Raw genomic sequence first — 24,693 nt, 5'->3', positions numbered from 1 at the left:
CTCTTTGTCATCCTCTCTGGGAGAAGAACAAAAGCTTGGTGGCATTTCTTAAGGGGTCTGTGAGGGACACACCTGCTGGAGGGGTCTTTCCTGGGGCCCCAGCACTGGATGCAGCTTTCAGAGGGTGAAAAGGAATTATCTCTGCTTTATGACATGAGGCCTCTTTAAAATATGCAGGTGGAGCTGGCACATCCCTGACAAGGTAATAGGGAAAACAAGTTAGCTTGTTGAGGCAAAGAGGTGCCATCCTTGTGTGTGCAATGGCAGGGTGCAAGGTTCCTGAACAGAAGTTCTACCTTGTCCTTGGTTCACATCACCTGTATGGAAATGGACTCATCTTCATTAGGTTCCCCATCAGCTGCACAGGCTGCGTCTCCAGTGTCCAGCACAATAATCAGAATCTTCCAGACACAGATTTTTCCCCTCCTGTGTCTGTCAGACTGAGATAAGGTCCCTGTTGAGAAGACATGGGGCTCTGGAGAGGAGGACAGGGGTGCGGGGAGAGAGCAGACATAGAGTCAAGGAAGGTCAACTTATTTCATCAGCATGCTCCATTTTGTTGCCATCTTCCTGCCTCAGGGAAACACAGAAGGGGAATGGAGTGAGCTTGATTGACGGGGGGAGGGATAGCTCAGTGGTTTGAGCATTGGCCTGCTAAACCCAGGGTTGTGAGTTCAATCTTTGAGGGGGCCATTTAGGGATCTGGGGCAAAAATTGGGGATTGGTCCTGCTCTGAGCAGGGGGTTGGACTAGACACCTCCTGAGGTCCCTTCCAACCCTGAGATTCTATGATTCTATGACAGCTTCCATTATCAGAAGAATCAGTCTTTGTAACAACTAGGGAGTGAGGACAATGAGACCATCAACCTGAGGGTGACATTACGGCATGCTGGGGTGCTCTGACTAGGAGAGAACACATTGGAGCCAAATAGCATGGAACCCCCAGGAGCCCATGAGATCTATTCAGCCAGGGCTGCACTGCCTCTCCAGCCAGGATTCGGGTGACCACAGTGTCTGGAGACTGCAGCCCACCCACAGTTTAGCTGCAGTGGATATAGGGCCTTATATGGGATGAAGCTTGCTTTGGTCAGTGAGCGTAGTGCACAGTTGCAGACTGCTTGTCCTTTGGGGGTGAACACAGCCCTCTTAATGGAAGAATTGGCTGCGTCCTGTAGGTTTAAGAAGGCAGTTACATTGCCTCTCCAGGAGCCATTGTACCTGTATTCCGTAGATTTCAAGATAGTGCATAATCCTGAAGGAGGAATTAAACATGGCTGGCCTGTAAAATGCCCTTCCCCAGGCTCTTTGGCCCAGTAACATCTGTAACTAGCACGTTTTGATCTGGCAGTGAAAAAAGCATATCCCCATTTTCCGTCTGAGTGCAGAGTCACATTTCTGAGTGATCAGGAACAGTCAGCATGGATTCACCAAGGGCAAGTCATCCTATTGGGAGCCGGGAAGTAGGCGGGCAAAGCCCGTCCACTGCTAAAGGATCCCCCCAGCCTAAAAGGGGGATCCACAGGACCTAGATACCAAAAAATTACAGGGGACAACTAATGAAATAACAGGGACAGGAGTGTGGTCAAAGGGTCAAACGAAGGGAACCGGACGGACACATCGAGCAGAGAACCCGGGACAACACCCACTGCTCCTCAAAGGCGTCAAGGAAGTCAGAGGACGCCGCCCAGAGGAACTTTGCCCAGATATGTGAATGGACCGAGGATCAGAAATAGGCCCCACAGTCACAGGAGACTCCATCGGCCAACCTCCTCACTCTGGTTTTATAGATGGCCATTTTAGCTAGGGCCAGGAGGAGGCTGACCAGGAGATCCCGTGACTTTGTGGGGCCACGGATAGGGAGTGCATAAATAAGAAGGTGAGGGGAAAAGTGCAACCAAAACTTAAGTAAGAGCAAGGGCAAGTCATGCCAGACTAACCTAATTGCCTTCTGTGGTGAGATAACTGGCTCTGTGGATGAGGGGAAAGCAGTTGACATGTTATTCCTTGAGTTTCGCAAAGCTTTTGATACGGTCTCCCACAGTATACTTGCCAGCAAGTTAAAGAAGTATGGGCTGGATGAATGGACAATAAGGAGAATAGAAAGCTGGCTAGATTGTCGGGCTCAACGGGTAGTGATCAATGGCTCCAGGTCTACTTGGCAGCTGGTATCAAGCGGAGTGCCCCAAGGGTCGGTCTTGGGGCCAATTCTGTTCAATATCTTCATTAATGATCTGGAGGATGGTGTGGATTGCACCCTCAGCAAGTTTGCAGATGACACTAAACTGGGAGGAGTGGTGCTAGAGGGTAGGGATAGGATACAGAGGGCCCTAGACAAATTAGAGGACTGGGCCAAAAGAAATCTGATGAGTTTCAACAAGGACAAGTGCAGAGTTCTGCGCTTAGGACAGAAGAATCCCATGCACTTCTACAGAATAGGGACCAAGTGGCCAGGCAGCAGTTCTGCAGAAAAGGACCAAGGGGTTATGGTGGACGAGAAGCTGGATATGAGTCAACAGTGTGCCTTTGTTGCGAAGAAAGCTAATGGCATTTTGGGCTGTATTAGTAGGAGCATTGCCAGCAGATCAAGGAACGTGATCATTCCCCTCTATTCGGCACTGGTGAGGCCTCATCTGGAGTACTGTGTCCAGTTTTGGGCCCCACACTGCAAGAAGGATGTGGAAAAATTGGAAAGAGTCCAGCAGAAGGCAACAAAAATGATCAGGGGGCTGGAACACATGACTTATGAGGAGAGGCTGAGGGAACTGGGGTTATTTAGTCTGCAGAAGAGAAGAATGAGGGGGGATTTGATAGCTGCTTTCAACTACCTGAAAGGGGGTTCCAAAGAGGATGGAGCTAGACTGTTCTCAGTGGTAGCAGATGACAGAACAAGGAGTAATGGTCTCAAGTTGCAGTGGGGGAGGTTTAGGTTGGATATTAGGAAACACTATTTCACTAGGAGGATGGTGAAGCACTGGAATGGGTTCCCTAGGGAGGTGGTGGAATCTCCTTCCTTAGAAGTTTTTAAGGTCAGGCTTGACAAAGCCCTGGCTGGGATGATTTAGTTGCGGATTAGGTCCTGCTTTTAGCAGGTGACTCTGGAAAGGACTTGGGAGTCATGGTGGATAATCAGGTGAATATGAGCTCCCAGTGCTATGCTGTGGCCAAAAGAGCTAATGTGATCCTGGGATGCATAAACGGGGGAATCTCAAGTAGGAGGAGAGAGGTGAATTTACCTCTGTATTTGGCACTGGTGTGACCACTGCTCAGATATTGGGTCCAGTTCTGATGTCCACAATTCAAGAAGGATGTTGATAAATTAGAGAGGTTTGAGAGAAGAGCCACAAGAATGATTAAAGGATTAGAAACCCTGCCTTATATTGAGAAATTCCAGGAGCTCAGTCTATTTATCTTAACATAGAGCAGGTTAAGGGGTGATTTGATTACGGGGGGAAGAGATAGTTGATCCTGGGCTCTTCAATCTAGCAGAGCAAGGTCTAAGTCTAACACAATCCAGTGGCTGGCAGTTGAAGCCAGACAAATTCAGACTGAAAATAAGGTGTAAATTTTAAACAGTGAGAACAATTAACCACTGGAACAACTCACCAGTGGTTGTGGTGGATTCTCCATCACTGGCCATTTTTAATCCAGATTGGCTGTTTGTCAAAGAGATCTCCTCTAGGAATCATTTTGGGGACATGCTATGGCATGTGTTACACAGGTCAGATGATGATCCCAATGGTCCCTTCTGGCCTTGGAGTCTGAGTCATTCCCCAGAAATGAATAGCACAGCCCCAAAGTCCACCCTTTAGTGTTACTGGGTCACTTCCTAATACATGGCCTTCTGTAGAAGGGGACTAACCACCTGGCAGGTTTTATTTGTAAGTGTCTCTGTGACACTTTGAGCTCGGCTCATTTGCTGTGGCATTTCAGCTCTGGGATTTCTCACTGCATCTAGCGATATGCAAATGATGTTGTGTTCCATTGGGGAGTTCATGTGAATGCTTTAGAAATGCAGTGGTGACTCTAGGTCAGCTCTGGAGTGGAAGCCATATCAGTGCACTCCCCTTCCAAGCTGAAAATGGTTGGCACGGTTATAGAGATTATCTATCAGAGAGGGAGGTGCACACAGTGACTCCACCAAGTGTCCATTAATGACTTTCTTATACCTTGGTCCGTACAGACAAAGTCACTTTGAGAGCGGCTAGGTATCATTCCAGCTTCAGAGGAGCAGCATGATCTCTTACCAGGATGAGAGGTTGGAGATATATGTGGGGAAGAGCTAAATAAGAAAACAGGGTAGGGTTCTACTACAGACCACCATATCAGGAGGAGGAGCAGCTAGATGAGGCATTTCTAGAACAAACAAAAACATCCAAAACACAGGACCCAGGAGTAATTTTATTACCCAGAGATCTGTTGGAAAAACAGCACGGCAAAAACACAGTCTCTAGGACCTGGGGATGAGAAGCTGGATATGAGTCAAGTGTGCCCGTGTTGCCAAGAAGGCTAACGGCATATTGGGCTGCATTAGTAGGAGCATTGCCAGCAGATCGAGGGAAGTGATTATTCCTCTCTATTCAGCACTCGTGAGGCCACATCTGGAGTATTGCATCTAGTTTTGGTCCCCATCCCACTACAGAAAGGATGTGGACAAATTGGAGAGAGTCCAGCGGAGGGCAATGAAAATGATCAGGGGCTGGGGCACTTGACTTATGAAGAGAAGCTGAGGGAACTGGGGTTATTTAGTCTGCAGAAGAGAAGAATGAGGGGGATTTGATAGCAGCATTCAACTACCAGAAGGGAGATTCCAAAGAGGATGGATCTAGACTGTTCTCAGTGGTAGCAGATGACAGAACAAGGAGTAATGGTCTCAAGTTGCAGTGGGGGAGGTCTAGGTTGGATATTAGGAAACACTATTTCACCAGGAGGGTGATGAAGCACTGGAATGGGTTCCCTAAGGAGGTGGTAAAATCTCCTTCCTTAGAGGTTTTTAAGGCCTGGCTTGACAAAGCCTTGGCTGGGATGATTTAGTTGGGGTTGGTCCTGTGATGGTAAATAATAGCCAATTTGAGTTTGTCAAGAACGGTCATGCCAGGTCAGCCTGATTTCCTTCTTTGGCAGGGTGACTGGCCTGTCGGATGGGGGAAGCAGTGGATGTGACAGATCTTGATTTTAGTCAGGCTTTGACGTAGTCCCAAATGACATTCTCATAAGCAAACTACCTTAAACTTACCCTAAACTTTACTACCTGAAAGGGGGTTTCACTACCTGAAAGGGGGTTTCAAAGAGGATGGCTCTAGACTGTTCTCAATGGTAGCAGATGACAGAACGAGTAATGGTCTCAAGTTGCAATGGGGGAGGTTTAGATTGGATATTAGGAAAAACTTTTTCACTAAGAGGGTGGTGAAACACTGGAATGCGTTACCTAGGGAGGTGGTAGAATCTCCTTCCTTAGAGGTTTTTAAGGTCAGGCTTGACAAAGCCCTGGCTAGGATGATTTAACTGGGACTTGGTCCTGCTTTGAGCAGGGGGTTGGACTAGATGACCTTCTGGGGTCCCTTCCAACCCTGATATTCTATGATTCTATATTCTATGAAACTAGAGAAATATGATCCAGATGAAATCACTATAAAGTAGGTGTACAAACAGTTTAGAGAATGAACTCGAATAGTCCTTATCAATACTTTGCTGTCAGACTGGGAGGGCGTATCTAGTGGGGTTCTGCAGGGGTCTCGAAGGAGAGCAATATATTCAATATGTTCATTAATGATTTGGATAATGGTGTGGACCATACACTTATACAATTTGTGGATGACACCAACCTGGGAGGGGTTGCAGGTCCATTAGTACAGACATTGCTGTGCAGGGCACAGAATTCCTACTCTCTATTTTACATTCCTGACTCTTTCTCAGCAGAGCGAGAGAGAGATGTAGTCTTCAGCTGTTTAAATTAGTAACCAGTCCTGCTGTCTGAAAATGTAAAAGACAGCTGGAACTAGAGGTTTGCCCTCAGAAAAGCTGCTTTCAGCCCAGGATAAAATGGGCCGGTATCTCAGGACATGAGGACTGCAGTGGGATCCAGATGTGTCTCTAATTCACGTGTATCTGGCTTTTAGAATTGGTTGCAGAACAATCTCTTATTCTCTTCTAAACAGTCTAAAATAAGCTGAATTCTTCTGTCCACAACCAGGTATTGAACAGAGTATTGAACAAGAGGAAGGATTGAATAGATCATCTGCTGACCTGAGGATAAGGAAAACACAGGTGAGTCTCTGTCCTGGTGTTGGTCTGTATTCGCAAAAAGAAAAGGAGTACTTGTGGCACCTTAGAGACTAACAAATTTATTTGAGCATAAGCTTTTGTGAGCTACAGCTCAATGCATCCGATGAAGTGAGCTGTAGCTCACGAAAGCTTATGCTCAAATAAATTTGTTAGTCTCTAAGGTGCCACAAGTACTCCTTTTCTTTCTGTCCTGGTGAATCTTGGTTTGGGAGGATGGAAGTTGAGACAAGCTTTGCGCACTAACGTGTCCCAGAAGGTGATGGAAGACGAAGGCTGCAGATATTCTGCCCAGAGCCCTGAAAAGCACTTCACAGTAATGGGGCAGATAACTAGATGTGTCTGAAAAAGAGTGTGCATGCTTTGTGCACCCCCAGCATGCATGCCTGAAGCCCCAATGTGATTCCTGTGATCTGTGTATGTAATATAATAAAGGGGAATGTGCATCCAATTCCTCACATGTGTGTACACATCAGGGCTTCTGTAACTCGGGTGTGTGGTTTTTTGCACACGTTTTGAAATATCTGGTCCAGTGGGATTTTATTGAACCAAGGAATAAACTATAGTACACGCACTTTGGGGACAGAAAGGTCCCTTTTCCAGTGTGTGCTAAACCTGGTTCCTCGGTGCACTTTAAAGAGCATGGAAAGATGCTTTGCAGGATCATAAGAGATGTCAAAACTGAATGACATTGCAGCGATGTTTATGCCCTAAAAACGTTTATAATATAAACTTCTGGATTGCATTCTGCAGGCCCATAATCTGCTCCTGGAAATTCACTCCCTTCTTGGGTCACCGTCCTGGCTGCAAGCCTGGGAAATAGCAGTGTTTGAATAGTTAAAACAATTCTGTCTCCCATTGCAAAGGACTTCTTTGGTAACTGGCACCGTCTCTCAGTTAGCAGGTTTCTTAGTGTATTGTCACAGCAATGCGGCAGTAAGTGCTACTTTATTAGCAAGGGTTTTTCAAATGAAAAAGAGGAAATTGCTGTAAGTACATTAGAATCAAGCTCTGTAAAAGTAAGTCTAATGCTGCCCTGGGTTCTATTAATGGGAGCAACAGGTGAAACAAGGGGGGGTGATTATTTCCCCCTACTCAGCACCAGGGAGACCCAGGGCTCATGTTATATGTTCAGTTTTAGACGCATGGATGGAGAGATTCCAGAGGTGAGCAACAGTAATGATAACATAAGAGCTGAGAAAAGAAGAGGAGATGTGGGGTGTTTGTCACAGGGGGACACAGTGCTGATCTACAGGACATCCATGGATATCCAGGCAATGGTTATATATTCCAGTAGTGGGCACCATGGTCAAATCTTTTACAGATCCATAACGAGCTGTTCTGAGGAAGGTGTAGCACTAGAGGGCGCTGGCCCTGGGCGAGGTGTCTGTCAGGGTATCTCCTGTACCAGAGAAGAGCAAATTGGAGATGGATATAAACTGGCCATCAACAGGTTTAGGCTCATGTCATGGAGTTTTAGGAGTAGTGAAATGTACTAGACATTGGGGTACCTGGAATGGTAGTGGACTGATGCCCTGAATCATTTGAAATTGGACTGGGGAAAGCCCTGGGGAATGTACGCTAGGGAACAATCCTATGCTGGGCCAGTCCTACCTGGAGGAATTGACATAGTGTGAGAAGCAATTAGATTGGCTGTTTTACTGCCAATAAATCATTCTCATCTCTAACTTCTCTGAGGCCTTGTCTACACTGGCAAGTTTCTGTGCAGTAAAGCAGTTTTCTGCATTGTAACTCCCGAGGTGTACACACTGCCAAGCCACTTAGTGTGCAGAAACTGCACAGTTGCAGCGCTGTAAAAAAACCACCCAGATGAGAGGTATACAGGTTTCTGTGCCGTGGCTACAGTGTCGTGGTGCCAGTGTAGACACCCTGGTCGATTACAGCGCTGCAATTGGCTACCGGGAGGTGTCCCACAATGCTTATTCTCACCTCTCATCAGTTTGAACTCTACTGCCCTGCCCTCAGGTGACCAACCGTGAGCCCCACCCCTTAAATTTCTTGGGAATTTTGAAAGTCCCCTTTCTGTTTGCTCGGTGATGCGTGCAGTGGTCTCAACACATCTTTCCAGGTGGCCATGCCTGCTCCACACACCAGGCGATCCCCCGCTTGGAGCAATGCCGAGCTGCTGGACCTCATCAGCATTTGGGGAGAGGAGGCTGCCAATCCTGGAACCAGCTGTAGGAATTATACCTACAGACAGATTTTACGATGAATGACAGAAAGAGGCCATGACTAGGACACACTGCAGTACAGGGCCAAAGTGAAGGAGCTGCAGAACGCCTACCACAAGATGCAGGAGGCAAACCACCGCTCCAGTGCTCAGCCACAAGCTGTTGGTTCTACAAAGAGCTGGATGTGATACTCGGTGGCAAACCTACCTCCACTGTGAAGGTCACTGTGGATACTTTGAGAGTGGATCGAGCCAGGAGGAGGAAATCTTGGACGAGAAGGGGGCGGGGGATCCAGAGGCAGAGGATGATTTGGAGGTCAGAGATGCATGCACCCAGGAGCTCTTCTTTACCCCAGAGGAGGATAGCCAGTCACAGCTGTTGGAGGTTGGCAAAGTACAAACAGGAGAGGAGGCCCCTGGTAAGTGGCTTTGATTTTGGGAATTGCTGAAGTGAGTTGTTGGGGGCAGAAGGGTTGCAGAAAGCAGGCTTGTGCCTGTATGATACGCGTACAACTGTATGCCTAGTCTGAGCGGTGGAACAGAGAGTTGATTGACTCCCTCACTTCACGAGAATCTGCCTCAGAGATCTCCACGAAACTCTCATGGAGATACTGGGCAATCCGTTGCTGTAGGTTCTTTGGCAGAGCTGCTTTGTTTTTTGCCCCATTAAGGGTAACTTTCCTGCGCCACTCTACTGTCACTGGGGGAGGAGGGGAACAATTGCTGCACAAATAAGATGCATAAGGATAAGGGGGAGGGATAGCTCAGTGGTTTGAGCATTAGCCTGCTAAACCCTGGGTTGTGAGTTCAATCCTTGAGGGGGCCATTTAGGGATCTGGGGCAAAAATTGGGGCTTGGTCCTGCTTTGAGCAGGGGGTTGGACTAGATGACCTCCTGAGGTCCCTTCCAACCCTGATATTCTATGATAAGGGCCAGGGCAGAAGCCACAGTCTTCGAGAAGACCCTCCATTGATTCCCTGCTCACCCTTAGCGGCGAGATATCTTCCATAATGAACACAACCTGTGGAAAATGGGGGGACAGTAATGACACCCTCTACAGTGCTGGCTCTCCCCAAGAGCCACATGCCCAGTGTGCAGTATGGTCCTGGAACACTAATTTCCCCTGGTCCTGCGGTTACTCACCAGCATTGTGGGTCTTGTGACTCATGTGTGCTTGCCTGGGCTCAGCCAGTTAGTGACAGGTATGTGAATAGTGGCTGTGTTTTAAATCACTGAATCAATGGTCTGTGTGTTGCAAACAATACTGCTTCTGTAAAATGTTGCATTTTGGCTTCGCAGATATGACCTTGCGAGGCCAGCCTCCCTCTTTGTTATCGCCAGCTGAATGGCTACGCAGAATTAGAAAGAGGCCACGAAGAACTAAAGAGGAGTTTCTGCTTGATGTCATGATGCACTCTGTGGCCAAAAAACAAGAATTGAAGGAGTGGTGGGACAGTGAGAAGAGGGACCGAAAGGAGAATGCGGTGCGCGAGAACGAAGCCACAGAACAGCTATTAAAAGTTATGAAGTGCCACGGTGCTACTAGCACTGCAAAGAGCTCCGTGCCTGCCCTCCCCTGCAGCCCCTGTCACAAAACGCTTTCCCATGTGCCCCCCAGACACTGCCAACACACTCTTGCATAGCCCTGCAGACTCCCAGTACCCACTGCACTCAACATCCGTCCCTCTGCAGTTTAGCCCTGCTGAAGTACAGTACCCACTGCACTGTACTCCAGAGGACAAGGTTGCATATGATACCTAGACATACACAAATCTTTAACCATCCCGGGACCTCACCTCCACCTGGTACCCTCCCTTCCCCCATCCTCCACAGTGCTGATGTGTTTTTTTGTTTGTCTCTTTCCTCTGGTTGTTGTTTTTTAATAAAATAATTGTTTTGGTTTGAAAGCAATCTTCATTCCATTAATTGAAAGCAAACAGAGCCCTGCAAAGCAACAGACAATTTTCTTAAACCTTCATAGGGCATTGTCTGCACCAATCACAATCACCTCCTAGCATGACAAGCACTGCACTCCTGAGCATAGCAACAAATATTAGTGGAGTTCAGCTTCAAATTGCTGCCTCAAGGCAACCCTGATTCTTATGGCCCTGCACTGCGCACTTCTAATAGCCCTGGTCTCTGGCTGTTCAAATTCAGCCTCCAGGCGCTGAGTCTCAGCGATCCAGCCCTAAGTGAAGCTTTCACTCTTCCCTTCACAAATATTATGGAGCATACAGTACGTCGCTATAAGCATAGGAATATTGTCATCGGCCAGATCCAGCCTCCCATATAGGCAGCGCCAGTGGGCCTTTAGATGGCCAAAAGCACACTTCACAGTTATTCTGCACCTGTTGCTGAACTGCTCCTTGCTGCTGTCAAGGTGCCCCATGTATGGGTTTATAAGCCATGGCATTAAGGGGTAAGCAGGGAATCCCAGGATCACAATGGGCATTTCGACTTCCCATATGATGATCTTCTGGTCCAGGAAGAAAGTTCCTGCTTGCAGGTTCCTGAACAGGCCAACGTTCCAAAAGATGCCGGCGTCATGCACTTTTCCAGACCAGCCTGCGTTAATGTCCATGAAACGCCCACGGTGATCCACAAATGCCTAGAGAACCATAGAGAAATACCCCTTACTATTAATGTACTTGGTGGCTAGGCGGTGTGGTGCCAGAATTGAAATACGCATGCCATCTATCGCCCCTCTGCAGTTAGGGAAGCCCATTTGTGCAAAGCCATCCAGAATGTCACGCATGTTACCCAGAGTCATGGTCTTTCAGAGAAGGATGCGATTAATGGCCCTGTACACTTCCATCAACACAAGTCCAACGGTCAACTTTCCCACTCTGAACTGGTTAGCAACTGATCGATAGCAGTCGGGAGTAGCCTGCTTCCATAGTGCAATTGCCACATGCTTCTCCAATGACAGGGCAGCTCTCATTTTTGTGTCCTTGTGCTGCAGGGCTGGGGCAAGTTCATCAAACTCCCATGAATGTTGCTTTCCTCATCTGAAAATTCTGCAGCCACTGCTCGTCATCCCAGACCTGCATGATGATGTGATCCCACCACTCAGTGCTTGTTTCCCAAGCCCAAAAGTGGTGTTCCACTGTGGTCTGCACCTCTGTGAATGCCACAAGCAATCTCATGTCATAGCTACTACACATGGCAAGATCAATGTCCAACTCCTCTGCCTTTGTAGTTTAAGGAATAACTCCACTGCCACTCGTGATGTGTTAGGGAGAGTGAGCAGCATATTGGTCAACAGTGTGGTATCCATTCCTGCAGACTGAAGAAGCAGAGCGCGCAGTACACAAACCGTTGAAGGATGGCTCCAAATGTGGACAGAAGGACAGGGATTGTTGGTATCCAAAGCAATGCATCACGCGGCACTGGGACAGGACCCAGGATGCCCCATGACCCCCTTTGCCTTCCCACAACTCTTAGAGGCAGAAGAGGAAGAGATGCTCTGTGGGATAGCTGCCCAGAGTGCACTGCTCCAAATACCACTGCAAGTGTGAACATGCTATTGTGCAGACATCTGACAGTGCAAACTCACAACAGCGGTTTCCCTTCAGCGCTCTCTGAGCGGCACTGTAACTGCTGGCAATGTAACTCTGCAAGGGTAGACACTCCCTGACACTTTTTCCTTGGTAAAGTTATAAAAGTTCTTTAAGGGGACCTGTTAAAGAAAACATGTTGGTTATATGCCCTTTGCTGCTGCTTTGAGATCCTAAAGCAGGGGTCAGCAACCTTTCAGAAGTGGTGTGCCAAGTCTTCATTTATTCACTTTAATTTAAAGTTTCGTGTGCCAGTCATACATTTTAACGTTTTTAGAAGGTCTCTCTCTATAAGTCTATATATTATATAACTAAACTATTGTCGTATGTAAAGTAAACAAGGTTTTCAAAATGTTTAAGAAGCTTCTTTTAAAATTAAATTAAAATGCTGATCTTACACCACTGACCCGCTCAGCCCTCTGCCAGCCTGGGGTTCCATTCACCTAGGCTGGCAGCGGGCTGAGCAGGGCCTGCGGCCGGGACCCCACCTGGCAAGGGGCAGGCAGCTCAGCCCACTGCCGCTCAGCCCGCTGCCAGTCTGGGGTTCAGTCCGCCAGCTCCTGCCAGCCAGGGTCCCGGCTGCTGGCCCCGCTTAGCCCGCTGCTGGTCTGGGATCCCGGCCCTGCCCCCATAGAGTCTACCTTCTCCCTGGTTCTACCCCATTCTCTTCCTCTCTCTCTGCACTGAGCTGAGGATGGGAAGGCACTGAGCACAGGGCTGGGGGTGAAGGAGCAGGCTGGGGGTTGGGGTGTAGGGTCTGGCCAGGAGCTAGAATGAGGGAGGGGGCTCATGGTTGGGGCAGGAGGTTTGGGTGTGTAGTGCTTACCTCGGCAGCTCACATTTGGTGCGAGGGGTGCAGGTAGGAATGGGGGGGGTGCAGGAGCTCCCGTTTGGTGCTCACGGTGGGGGTGAGAATGTGGGGGGTGCAAGAGTCAGGGCATGGGGTGGGGTGGCAGGGTATGTGTGGGGGTGCAGGAGTCAGGGTAGGGGCTGGGGTGTGTGAGGAGGGTGCAGGAGTCAGGGCATGGGGTGTGGGGGGCTGGGTATGTGTGGGGGGTGCTGGAGTCAGGACTGGGGTCGTGGGGGGGATGCAGAGGTCAGGGCAGGAGGCTGGGGTGTGGGGGGGTCAGGGCAGAGGTTTGGGTGTGTGGGGGGGTGCAGGGGTCAGGGCAGGAGGCTGGGGTGTGTGAGGGGTGCAGAGATCAGGGCAGAGAGCTGGGGGGTACAGGGGTCAGGGCAGAGGGCTGAGGGTGTGGGCTAGGATCATGGGGGTGCTCCCAGCCCCCTGCCCAGAGTGGGTCAAGGGATTAATAACAAGAATTTTAGTTCTAAGTTGGGGACGCATGAATTAGAAGTAACGGAAGAGGAGAAGGACCTTGGAGTATTGGTTGATCATAGGATGACTATGAGCTGCCAATGTGATATGGCTGTGAAAAAAGCTAATGCGGTTTTGGGCTGCATCAGGAGAGGCATTTCCAGTAGGGATAAGGAGGTTTTAGTACCGTTATACAAGGCACTGGTGAGACCTCACCTAGAATACTGGGTGCAGTTCTGGTCTCCCAGGTTTAAAAAGGAAGAATTCAAACTGGAGCAGGTACAGAGAAGGGCTACTAGGATGATCTGAGGAATGGAAAACTTGTCTTATGAAAGGAGACTTAAGGAGCTTGGCTTGTTTAGCCTAACTAAAAGAAGGTTGAGGGGAGATATGATTGCTCTCTATAAATATATCAGAGGGATAAATACAGGAGAGGGAGAGGAATTATTTCAGCTCAGCACCAATGTGGAGACAAGAACAAATGGGTATAAACTGGCCACCAGGAAGTTTAGACTTGAAATCAGACGAAGGTTTTTAACCATCAGAGGAGTGAAGTTTTGGAATAACCTTCCAAGGGAAGCAGTGGGGGCAAAAGATCTATCTGGTTTTAAGATTCTACTTGATAAGTTTATGGAGGAGATGGTATGATGGGATAATGGGATTTTGGTAAGTAATTGATCTTTAAATATTCAGGGTAAATAGGTCAAATCCCCTGAGATGGGATATTAGATGGATGGGATCTGAATTACCCAGGAAAGAATTTTCTGTAGTATCTGGCTGGTGAATCTTGCCCATATGCTCAGGGTTTAGCTGATTGCCATATTTGGGGTCGGGAAGGAATTTTCCTCAAGGGCAGATTGGAGAGGCCCTGGAGTTTTTTCGCCTTCCTCTGTAGCATGGGGCATGGTTGACTTGAGGGAGGATTCTCTGCTCCTTGAAGTCTTTAAACCATGATTTGAGGACTTCAATAGCTCAGACATAGGTGAGGTTTTTTTGTAGGAGTGGGTGGGTGAGATTCTGTGGCCTGCGCTGTGCAGGAGTTCGGACTAGATGATCAGAATGGTCCCTTCTGACCTTAGTATGTATGAATCTATGAATCTATTTTTGCTGCATTCTAACAACATGCTGCTAATTCTAAGCTTGCTTTTAAAAAATTGTTTTTTGCCCTTTCCCGTTACAAAGATACAGCTGCTACTATCAGCGTGCAGTAGCACCCACAGACCTCAGTCTAGGTTAGAGCCCCATTGTGCTAGGCGCTGTGCGCATGCATCCTGAGAGACAATCTCTGCCCTGAAGAGTTTGAAATCATACACAAACAAGCCAGACAAGGGCAGAGAAGGGAACTGCCCAGAGAGGGGCAGTGACTCATCCAAGGTCAAAAAGCAGTTCACAGGGACAAGAATAGAAGCAAGATCTCTGACTTCCAGTCTAGTGCCCTACCCACTAGATTACACTGCCTTCCCACAGCTGTCACTCTGTAAGCTGCCTGTTAGAGCAGCCTTGTCGGAAATGCAAACAATTATCGGCCTACCTGGGAGTGCTCTGCTCCCCGACCCCTTCACATCCTAGCAGGGACAGTAGCTGAAGCATGAGCACTTTATTTTGTTCTCTCTTTAATAAAGACCTTCCCATGAATGCAGTTGTGAAATGTAGGAGTAACGATTCCAGGCACTAAGTGATCTTGACCATGTTGTACCCATGAAGTATTTTCTAGCCCCAGTTTTGTGAGCATATATGTTCCTGTTTGTGGCATGAAATGTTTCTGATAAAACTAGAGATGGTCCCAAAAGGGAATGTCCTGGCCCAACCTTCCTGAATTCTGGGAGGGTTCAGATTTGTAACCCCAGAACTTAACTCATCTAATGAGAGGAAGGACAGCCCAGTGAGCAGAGCACTCACCAGACTTGGGAGACCTGGGATCTATTCCTTCTTCCACCACAGAGCTTTGTGACCTTGGGCCACTCACTTAATCTCTCTGGGCCTCAGTTCCCATCTGTACAATGGGGATAATGGCACTGCCCTGCTTCTGGGGGGTAAAGTGCTCTGATACTATGGTAATGGGGTCTGTATAAAAGTACTGGAGATCTGTTCGGGAGTTCAGGTCTCATCCAGAACCAGCAAGGGCTTGTTTGCTTGCCCACTCCCTTTGGCTGTGATTTTAGTACCAGTGTTTCACAAACCAGTGTGGTGCCGCTGCCAGAAGTAATACAGGCTTTTCGTTGTGAGAAAATTGTGCTTTTTTCCTAGACTGTACTGCTTTAGAAACCAGGTTAGTTAAACTGGGACAATCCCTATATGTGGATGCTCTTGTTTCAGTTTAAACCATCTTATATTGATTCGGGTATTGTTTTGGTTTGGCTGAAACAGTTTGGTGAATTTTACAAGAATCAGTTAAATGATTCGGTCAAACCCAAATCTAACTTTTGGCCAGACAGTTCCACCTAGCTCTACACGTAATCTGAAATTAGAGCTGCAGCTACTTAACTCAATCAGTTTCTAAGCAATTTCGTTACATCAGTACAACTTTGCTGTGTAGACTAGGCCCAAGACACTGTCAGTCTAGCACATTTTGAGCAGAGTACACAGAGTTCCTGAGGCAGCCTTTCCTAGCAGAGCAAAGTGGGATCAGAGGAAAATGTGTGTACATGTCTGATCCTAGATAATCCCCTTTATGTTCACTCTCAGGAAACTCCTGCTTTGGATCCTCATGTTAATTCCCTTCCTCCCATAAGGACCCTTGTTTAGAGTTATTTCTAGTTTTCAGGGAACTCCAGCACTTTGCCTATTGCTCCCAGGTGTTGTCCTAGCCAAGGGCTGGGAGCATTTCCTGGTTCTGCCCTCCCAATATGCTAGCATTTATACACTTTGTGCAGGCTCTTCCTGAGAGAGGTCTCTGGAACCCTAGCAGGAGCTTCTCAGAGGAGGCAGGTGCAGAGTTGTTCCCTTGTGTGTCAGTCTGGAGCAGAGTCTGAGAAACAAAGTCCTGTACATCAGGTGATGCCCCAGGGCTGCAGACCCTGATGTGTCTGTATTGAACATTACAGATAGACAGAGTTGCATTCTCTCAGGCAGAAAGCTCCAAGTGGGTGATCTGAGGCTGTAACCTGGGGAAGAGCATGGTGGCCTTGCGTCAAGCAGAGGGCACTGAGAACCTGCTGTGTCTGCACTGAGCCCCGGTTCCGCCGTTCTCCTAGGGGGATGGCTCTAACATTTCTGTAGCATTTATTTTGATGTTTAGCTCTTTGGACAGAATACCCTGTTAAGAGTGTAAAACCCCCCAGGTTTCAGAGTGGTAGCCGTGTTAGACTGTATCAGCAGAAAGTAACAGAACGCCACTAGCCGTCACCTTCAGCCCCCAACTAAAACCTCTCCAGCGCATCAACAAGGATCTACAACCTATCCTGAAGGACGACCCATCACTCTCACAGATCTTGGGAGACAGGCCAGTCCTTGCTTACAGACAGCCCCCCAATCTGAAGCAAATACTCACCAGCAACCGCACACCACACAACAGAACCACTAACCAGGAACCTATCCTTGCAACAAAGCCTGTTGCCAACTCTGTCCACATATCTATTCAGGGGACACCATCATAGGACCTAATCACATCAGCCACACTATCAGAGGCTCATTCACCTGCACATCTACCAATGTGATATATGCCATCATGTGCCAGCAATGCCCCTCTTCCATGTACATTGGCCAAACCGGACAGTCTCTACACAAAAGAATAAATGGACACAAATCAGACGTCAAGAATTATAACATTGAAAAACCAGTCAGAGAACACTTCAGTCTCTCTGGTCACTCAATTACAGACCTAAATGTCACAATTATTCAACAAAAAAACTTCAAGAACAGACTCCAATGAGAAACAGCAGAACTGGAATTAATCTGCAAACTGGACACCATTAAATTAGTCTTGAATAAAGACTGGGAGTGGATGAGTCATTACACTAACTAAAAACTATTTCCCCATGCTAATTTTCCCACTACTGTTATTCATACCTTCTTGTCAACTGTTTGAAATGGGCCATCCTGATTATCACTACAAAAGTTTTTTTTCTCCTGCTGATAATAGCTCACCTTAATCGACTGGTCTCATTAAGAGTTGGTATGGCAACCCACATTTTTTCATGTTCTCTGTATATAAAGATCTTCCTCCTGTATTTTCCACTGCATGCATCTGATGAAGTGGGCTTTAGCCCACGAAAGCTTATGTTCAAATAAAATTGTTAGTCTCTAAGATGCCACAAGTACTCCTTGTTCTTTCTAAAAACCCTCAGTCACTTGGGTGTGATACCGTGTGGCAAAGGGTCCCCCCTCCCCCTTCAGCATGTGTCCCATGAAGCCTGAAATGAATGCAGTGGGGCGGATCCTCAGCTGGTGTACATTATTCACACTTACAGCAGCTCAGGATCTGCCCCAGTGTTCCTCTGTGGTTTCTTTGTCAGTGTATAGCATAGCCACTGCCCTCAGTACAAATGCAGGAATAGGGCTTGTTCGTTTCATAGCTCTTTGTTGGCACAGCCCTGAGCGAAGCATAAAACATTATAATCACTTGGCATGTTATAGTGGGAGAGGCAGAGGGGATGAAGAGAGGGAGAGGTGATGTGCAAAGGAAAGAACTGGTCCTAACCAAACTCTAACAATGTGACTGTTTAGAAGATGTCACGTTTGAACGCAGCCCTAAATTCTGGGATTGCTGCAAAATGGGCTGTAATTGCTATACGTATGCCCTTTCTATTCCTGCATTACATTGTCAGCATGAAAATAATGATACACAATTGCCTGAACTTAGTAAAACTTACTGGTACCTACCCACCATTTTGTGCTCACCAACTTGAGACCTGGGAAGCATGAAAACTCCTGCTTGCAGGATCGATCCACTTCATCCTAGGTGACTGATCAGCAATGAGTGCTCTTCCATTTGAGTCTAAGGGTTTGGCTACACACAGATGTTGCACCAGTTTAACTAAAGGTGCAATATTATACAAGTGCAACTTTGTGTGTGGATGCTCAGAAACGTATTTAAACCTGGCTTATGTTTATAGGAGGAAGCTAATCGGAAAGAAGCCAGATTTAAATTAATTTAAGATCTTGTCTACATTGGTTGTTTTCTGTGGTTTAACTTAAATGAGTTTTAAAACTCAGTAGTTAAACCAGTACAAACCTGTGTGGACACTCTTATTCTGGTGTAGCTTAAATCTATTCTCAGTTGTCTTCCACTAACCCTTAAACAACCCCTCTTAAACCAAAAAAATCTGTCCACATGGTTTGTAAACCATTTTAATTAAAAATGCCTTAAGTTCATAAGTTCCCACATGGCAAACACAACTTTGATAATGGGCCCTAGCAGACAAAGCCATAACAAGATCCAATGGCTGGAAGCTGTCGCTAGACAAATCCAGACTAGAAATAAGGGGCAAATGTTTAACAGTAGAGGGTGATTAACTATTGGAACAACTCACAAAAGGATTCTCCGTCACTGACCGTTTTTAAATTAAGTTTTTCTAGAGCACTGTAGTTTAAACAGGAATTCATTCAGAGAAGTCTGCCAGATTCTGGTGGCCATTCTGACCTTCCAGGTTCTGTGCTCTGTAACTTTCAAAAACTTGTCTACTGACCACAGAGCATGGGTGCCACATCTGAAGCTGAAAGGGCTTTTTGGGGGGAGAGGTTGCCAGGGAATAGCCGGGGGCAAAATTGGGTTTATAGTGGAAAATGAGACACCACCTTAAGCACTTAACTTCTGCCACTCTGCATAGCAAATGGAAATGTATCTTTAAGCTGGTCCCTAGTGCCTGATTTATGATGTACTGATCAGAAGTTGGATTGTTGGGGCTACAGAGGAAGAAACATTTGAACTGCCTTGTGCATCTGTGATTCTTGGCCTTATAGAGCTAGAGCTATAATGCAGTAGCGCAGGGAGTTGTGGAAATTCAACGGCAGCATTTGCATGCTGACATGGTGTCATCCTGTCCTGATGCAAACATGGCAATGCACCAACCAGCTGTCAGGCCAGGATTATTGTGTTACCTTCTGTAGCTCCATTCCTCGCAACATCCTCTCACTCCCAGCAGACAGAGTGGGGGATGTGCTGAAGGATGTTTCTCCCTTTTCCCTCTCACCCTGCTCCTGTCTGCTTGAAAGGGTGGAGTGGAATTCTGGCTGCCTCAATCGATGTGCTCAGCACTTCCTCTGCTCCCTTCTCTGGATCAGGCAACATGGGGAGCGCTCCTGTGATCTGTGCTCCCACTCGCTGTGCCTGAGGCTAAGCTCTGCCCTGACAGAGCCATGTGTTGTGTGGAGGGCTGGGCCAGTGGGTCGGGCACTGGACTGGGACTCAGGAGATCTGGGTGTAGTTCCTGGCTCAGCCCCAATGCTACATGGTCACTAATCTGCTCAGCCTCAGTTCCCATATGTAACATGGGGGGGCAGTGTTTCCCCACCTCCCAGAGTGCTGTGCGGGTCATCCTCAATGCTTAGTGGTCCCACGTCTTTTTTCCTTGATTTCTTTTTATTTATATGGCTATGGAACCTTTTACTATTGGTTTGAATTTCCTTTCCAAGGTCCAACTTTGCTTGGCTTTTGGCAGTTCTCACTTTATCCCTACACTTTCTGACCTCCAAGAGGTAGCTTTCCTTGCTGATCCATCCCTTCTTCCATTCCTTGTAGCTTTCTGCTTTCTCTTAATCACCTCTTTGAGGTACTTACTCATCCAGCTTGGTCTGCAACCCTTCCCTGAGAATTTTTCCCCTTGCTTGGAACATAGGCTTCAGGTAGCTTCTGAAACTTCGATTTAAAGTGATTCCAAGCCTCCTCCACATTCAGATCCTTGAGTTCTTCAGTCCAGTCCATTTCCCTCACTAATTCCCTTAAGTATTTTAAGTTTGCCCTTTTGAAATCAAGGCCCCTAGTTGCAGATCTATTTTTGCTTATCCTTCAAGTTACTTTAAACTGAATTAGCTTGTGATCACTCTAACCAAGCTTGTCCCCTCCAACTAGCTCTTCAATGAGGTCCTCACTGCTCACCAATACCAAATCTAAAATGGCATCACTTCTTGTTCATTCAGCAAGTATTTGTGACAAAAAATGTCAGCTATCACATCCAGGAAAATCTGGGCCGTGCTATTATTAATAGCACTTGTCCTCCAATCTATAGCTGGGAAGTTAAAGTCTCCCATAATCTCACAGTTCCAAGTAGTATTTATTTAATTAAAAACATTAAAGAGGTCTCTATCCATATCCAAATTGGATCCTGGGGGTCTGTAGCACACTCCAACTACTATCCCAGGGGAGCCTCTAGTATCTTACTTCCCCAAAGTGATTTTGGCTCAAACAGACTCTGTCTTATCCATTCCATCACTTCTAATTTCTTTACATTCTACCTCATCCTTGATATACAATGCTACTCCACCACCTTTGCCTTTATTTCTGTCTTTCCTGAACAGCACATATCCTTCCATACCTGTACTCCAGTCATGACTACTATTCCACTATGTTTCTCCTATCCCTCTAATATCTGGTTTCACTTCCTGCACCAGTAGCTCTAGTTCCTCCATTTTGTTACCCAGGCTCCTTGCATTGTGTACAAACATCTTACCTGTTACTGCTTGGCTTTGCCAACATTCCTCGCCTTATTGGGTACAGTCATTCTACGGCCATTATCGCCTATTTGACTGCTATCAGCACTATCCTTCCTCTTAATGCCCATTCTCCTACCCATTGCTGTTCCCTTCTGCATTGCTGCATCCTTTCTTATTTGATTTTCTTCCCTCTCAATGTTAAAATCAGGAGTGGAAATTATATGAGCATCTCCCAACCATCTTCCCCGCTCTAGTCACATGAGACAGGTCTGAATCCAGCACCATTCTGAGTGGCTAAAACTGGGAAATAACAGCTCTATTCCTGTCATTCATTCAGTAAAGCCATTTACTGCTTCCCCAGATCACAGAATCATAGAATATCAGGGTTGGAAGGGACCTCAGGAGGTCCGCTAGTCCAACCCCCTGCTCAAAGCTGGAGCAATCCCCAAATAAATCATCCCAGCCAGGGCTTTCTCAAGTCTGACCTTAAAAACCTCAAAGGAAGGAGATTCCACCACCTCCCTTGGTCCCGCATTCCAGTGTTTCACCACCCTCCTAGTGAAATAGTGTTTCCTAATATCCAACCTAAACCTCCCCCACTGCAACTTGAGACCATTACTCCTTGTTCCGTCATCTGCTACCACTGAACAGTCTAGATCCAGCCTCTTTGGAACCCCCTTTCAGGAAGTTGAAAGCAGCTATCAAATCCCCCCTCATTCTTCTCTTCCGCAGACTAAATATCCCTAGTTCCCTCAGGCTCTCCTCATAAATCATGTGCTCCAGCCGCCTAATCATTTTTGTTGCCCTCTGCTGGGTGCTTTTCAATTTCTCCACATTCTTGTAGTGTGGGGCCCAAAACTGGACACAGTACTCCAGATGAGGCCTCACCAATGTCGAATAGAGGGGAATGATCATGTCCCTTGATTTGCAGGCAATGCTCCTACTTATATATCTCAAAATGCCGTTAGCCTTCTTGGCAACAAGGGCACACTGTTGACTCATATCCAGCTTCTCATCCACTGTAACCCCTAGGTCCTTTTCTGCAGAATTGCTGCCTAGCCATTCGGTCCCTAGTCTGTAGCAGTGCATGGGATTTTTCCATCCTAAGCACAGAACTCTGCATTTGTCCTTATTGAACCTCATCAGATTTCTTTTGGCCCAATCCTCTAATTTGTCTAGGGCCCTCTGTATCCTATCCCTGCCCTCCAGCATATCTACCTCTCCTCCCAGTTTACTGTCATCTGCAAACTTGCTGAGGGTGCAATCCACACCATCCTCCAGATCATTAATGAAGATATTGAACAAAACCGGCCTGAGGACTGACCCCTGGGGCACTCCACTTGATACCGGCTGCCAACTAGACATGGAGCAATTGATCCCTGCCCATTGAGCCCGACAATCTAGCCAGCTTTCTATCCACCTTATCATCCATTCATCCAGCCCATACTTCTTTAACTTGCTGGCAAGAATACTGTGGGAGACTGTGTCAAAAGCTTTGCTAAAGTCAAGGAACAACACGTCCACTGCTTTCCCCTCATCCACAGAGCCAGTTATCTCGTCATAGAAAGCAATTAGATTAGTCAGGCATGACTTACCCTTGGTGAATCCATGCTGACTGTTCCTGATCACTTTCCTCTCCTCTAAGTGCTTCAGAATTGATTCCTTGAGGACCTGCTCCATGATTTTTCCTGGAACTGAGGTGAGGCTGACTGGCCTGTAGTTCCCAGGATCCTCCTTCTTTCCTTTTTTAAAGATGGGCACTACATTAGCCTTTTTCTAGTCATCCAGGACTTCCCCCGATTGCCATGAGTTTTCAAAGATAATGGCCAATGGCTCTGCAATCACATCCGCCAACCCCTTTAGCACTCTCGGATGCATCGCATCCGGCCCCATGGACTTGTGCTCGTCCAGCTTTTCTAAATAGTCTCGAACTACTTCTTTCTCCACAGAGGGCTGGTCACCTCCTCCCCATGCTGTGCTGCCCAGTGCAGTTGTCTGGGAGCTGACCTTGTTCAAGAAGACAGGCAAAAAGAGCTTTGAGTACATGCGCTTTTTCCACATCCTCTGTTACTATGATGCCTCCCTCATTCAGTAAGGGGCCCACACTTTCCTTGACTTTTTTTTTGTTGCTAACATACCTGTAGAAACCCTTTTTGTTACTCTTAACATTTCTTGCTAGCTGCACCTCCAGGCATGATTTGGCCTTCCTGATTTCACTCCTCATGGTCACTACCTCCCAGGTTCCCCATTCACTTTTGCTTCCCCTACTAATTCTTCCCGGTTTGGGAGCAGCAGGTTGAGAAGAACTCTGCCCCTAGTTGGTTCCTCCAGCACTTGCACCAGGAAATTGTCCCCTACACTTTCCAAAAACTTCCTGGATTGTCTGTGCACCGCCGTATTGCTCTCCCAGCAGATATCAGGGTGATTGAAGTCTCCCATGAGAACCAGGGCCTGTGATCTAGTAACTTCTGTGAGTTGCCAGAAGAAAGACTTGTCCACCTCATCCCCCGGTCCGGCGGTCTATAGCAGACTCCCACCCCGACATCACCCTTGTTGCTCGCACTTCTAAACTTAATCCAGAGACTCTCCGGTTTTTCTACAGTTTCATACTTGAGCTCTGAGCAGTCATACTGCTCCCTTACATACAATGCAACTCCCGCACCTTTTCTGCCCTGCCTATCCTTCCTGAAAAGTTTATATCCGTTCATGACAGTACTCCAGTCATGTGAGTTATCCCACCAAGTCTCTGTTATTCCAATCACATCATAATTCCTTGACTGTGCCAGGACTTCCAATTCTCCCTACTTGTTTCCCAGGCTTCTTGCATTTGTGTATAGGCACTTAAGATAACTTGCTGAATTTCCTGCTTTCTCAGTATGAAGCAGGAGTCCTCCCCTCTTGCGCTCTCCTGTTCGTGCTTCCTCCCGGTATCCCACTTCCCCACTTGCCTCAGAGCTTTGGTCTCCTTCCCCCGGTGAACCTAGTTTAAAGCCCTCCTCATTAGGTTAGCCAGCCTGCTTGCGAAGATGCTCTTCCCTCTCTTCGTTAGGTGGAGCCCGTCTCTGCCTAGTGCTTCTTCTTCTTTGAACACCATCCCATGGTCAAAGAATCCGAAGCCTTCTCTCCGACACCACCTGCATAGCCATTTGTTGACTTCCATGATTCGACGGTCTGTACCTGGGCCTTTTCCTTCCACAGGGAAGATGGACGAGAATATCACTTGCACCTCAGACTCCTTTATCCTTCTTCCCAGAGCCATGTAGTCTGCAGCAATCCGCTCAAGGTCATTCATAGATTCATAGATTCATAGATACTAAGGTCAGAAGGGACCATTCTGATCATCTAGTCTGACCTCCTGCACAGCGCAGGCCACAGAATCTCACCCACCCACTCCTATGAAAAACCTCACCCTTATTCTTTGCAGTATAATTGGTGCCCACGTGTAGAAACATCTGAGGGCTTGATGAGTCTTGGCAGTCTCTCCGTCACATCATGAATCCTAGCTCCTGGCAAGCTGCACGCTTCTCAGTTTTCCTGGTTGAGACAGCAGATAGATGACTCAGTCCCCCTTAGGAGGGAGTCTCCAACCACCACCACCCGCCTCCTTCTCTTGGGAGTGGTAGTCGTGGAACCCCCATCCCTAGGACAGGGCATCTCATGCCTTCCAATCGGTGGAGTCTCCTTCTGCTCCCTTCCCTCAGATGTATCAACTAGTCCACTCTGCATTAGTACCTGTGGAGAGAACATGAAAATGGTTGCTC

The 24,693-nt window shown here is 47.3% G+C and overlaps 1 protein-coding gene across 2 annotated transcripts in view; it reads left to right on the top strand.

Annotated features, from left to right (window-relative positions):
- STX1A (syntaxin 1A) overlaps positions 1–24,693 on the top strand; it is a 313,611-nt gene that overhangs the window by 233,260 nt on the left and 55,658 nt on the right. For both annotated transcript variants that reach the window (XR_006276192.1, XM_038376188.2), the window contains exon 5: positions 6,191–6,264. Coding sequence is in view for 1 of the 2 variants with exons in the window: in XM_038376188.2 (XP_038232116.1) it covers positions 6,191–6,264 (74 nt within the window). In the remaining variant the exon portion in view is untranslated. The remainder of the gene's footprint in view (positions 1–6,190; positions 6,265–24,693) is intronic.

The sequence above is a fragment of the Dermochelys coriacea genome, chromosome 17 (genome assembly GCF_009764565.3).
Source record: "Dermochelys coriacea isolate rDerCor1 chromosome 17, rDerCor1.pri.v4, whole genome shotgun sequence".
Classification (NCBI taxonomy): Eukaryota; Metazoa; Chordata; order Testudines; family Dermochelyidae; genus Dermochelys; species Dermochelys coriacea.
The sequence above is the reverse complement of the archived record's forward strand: the minus strand, read 5'-3'. Positions and strand labels throughout refer to the sequence as shown.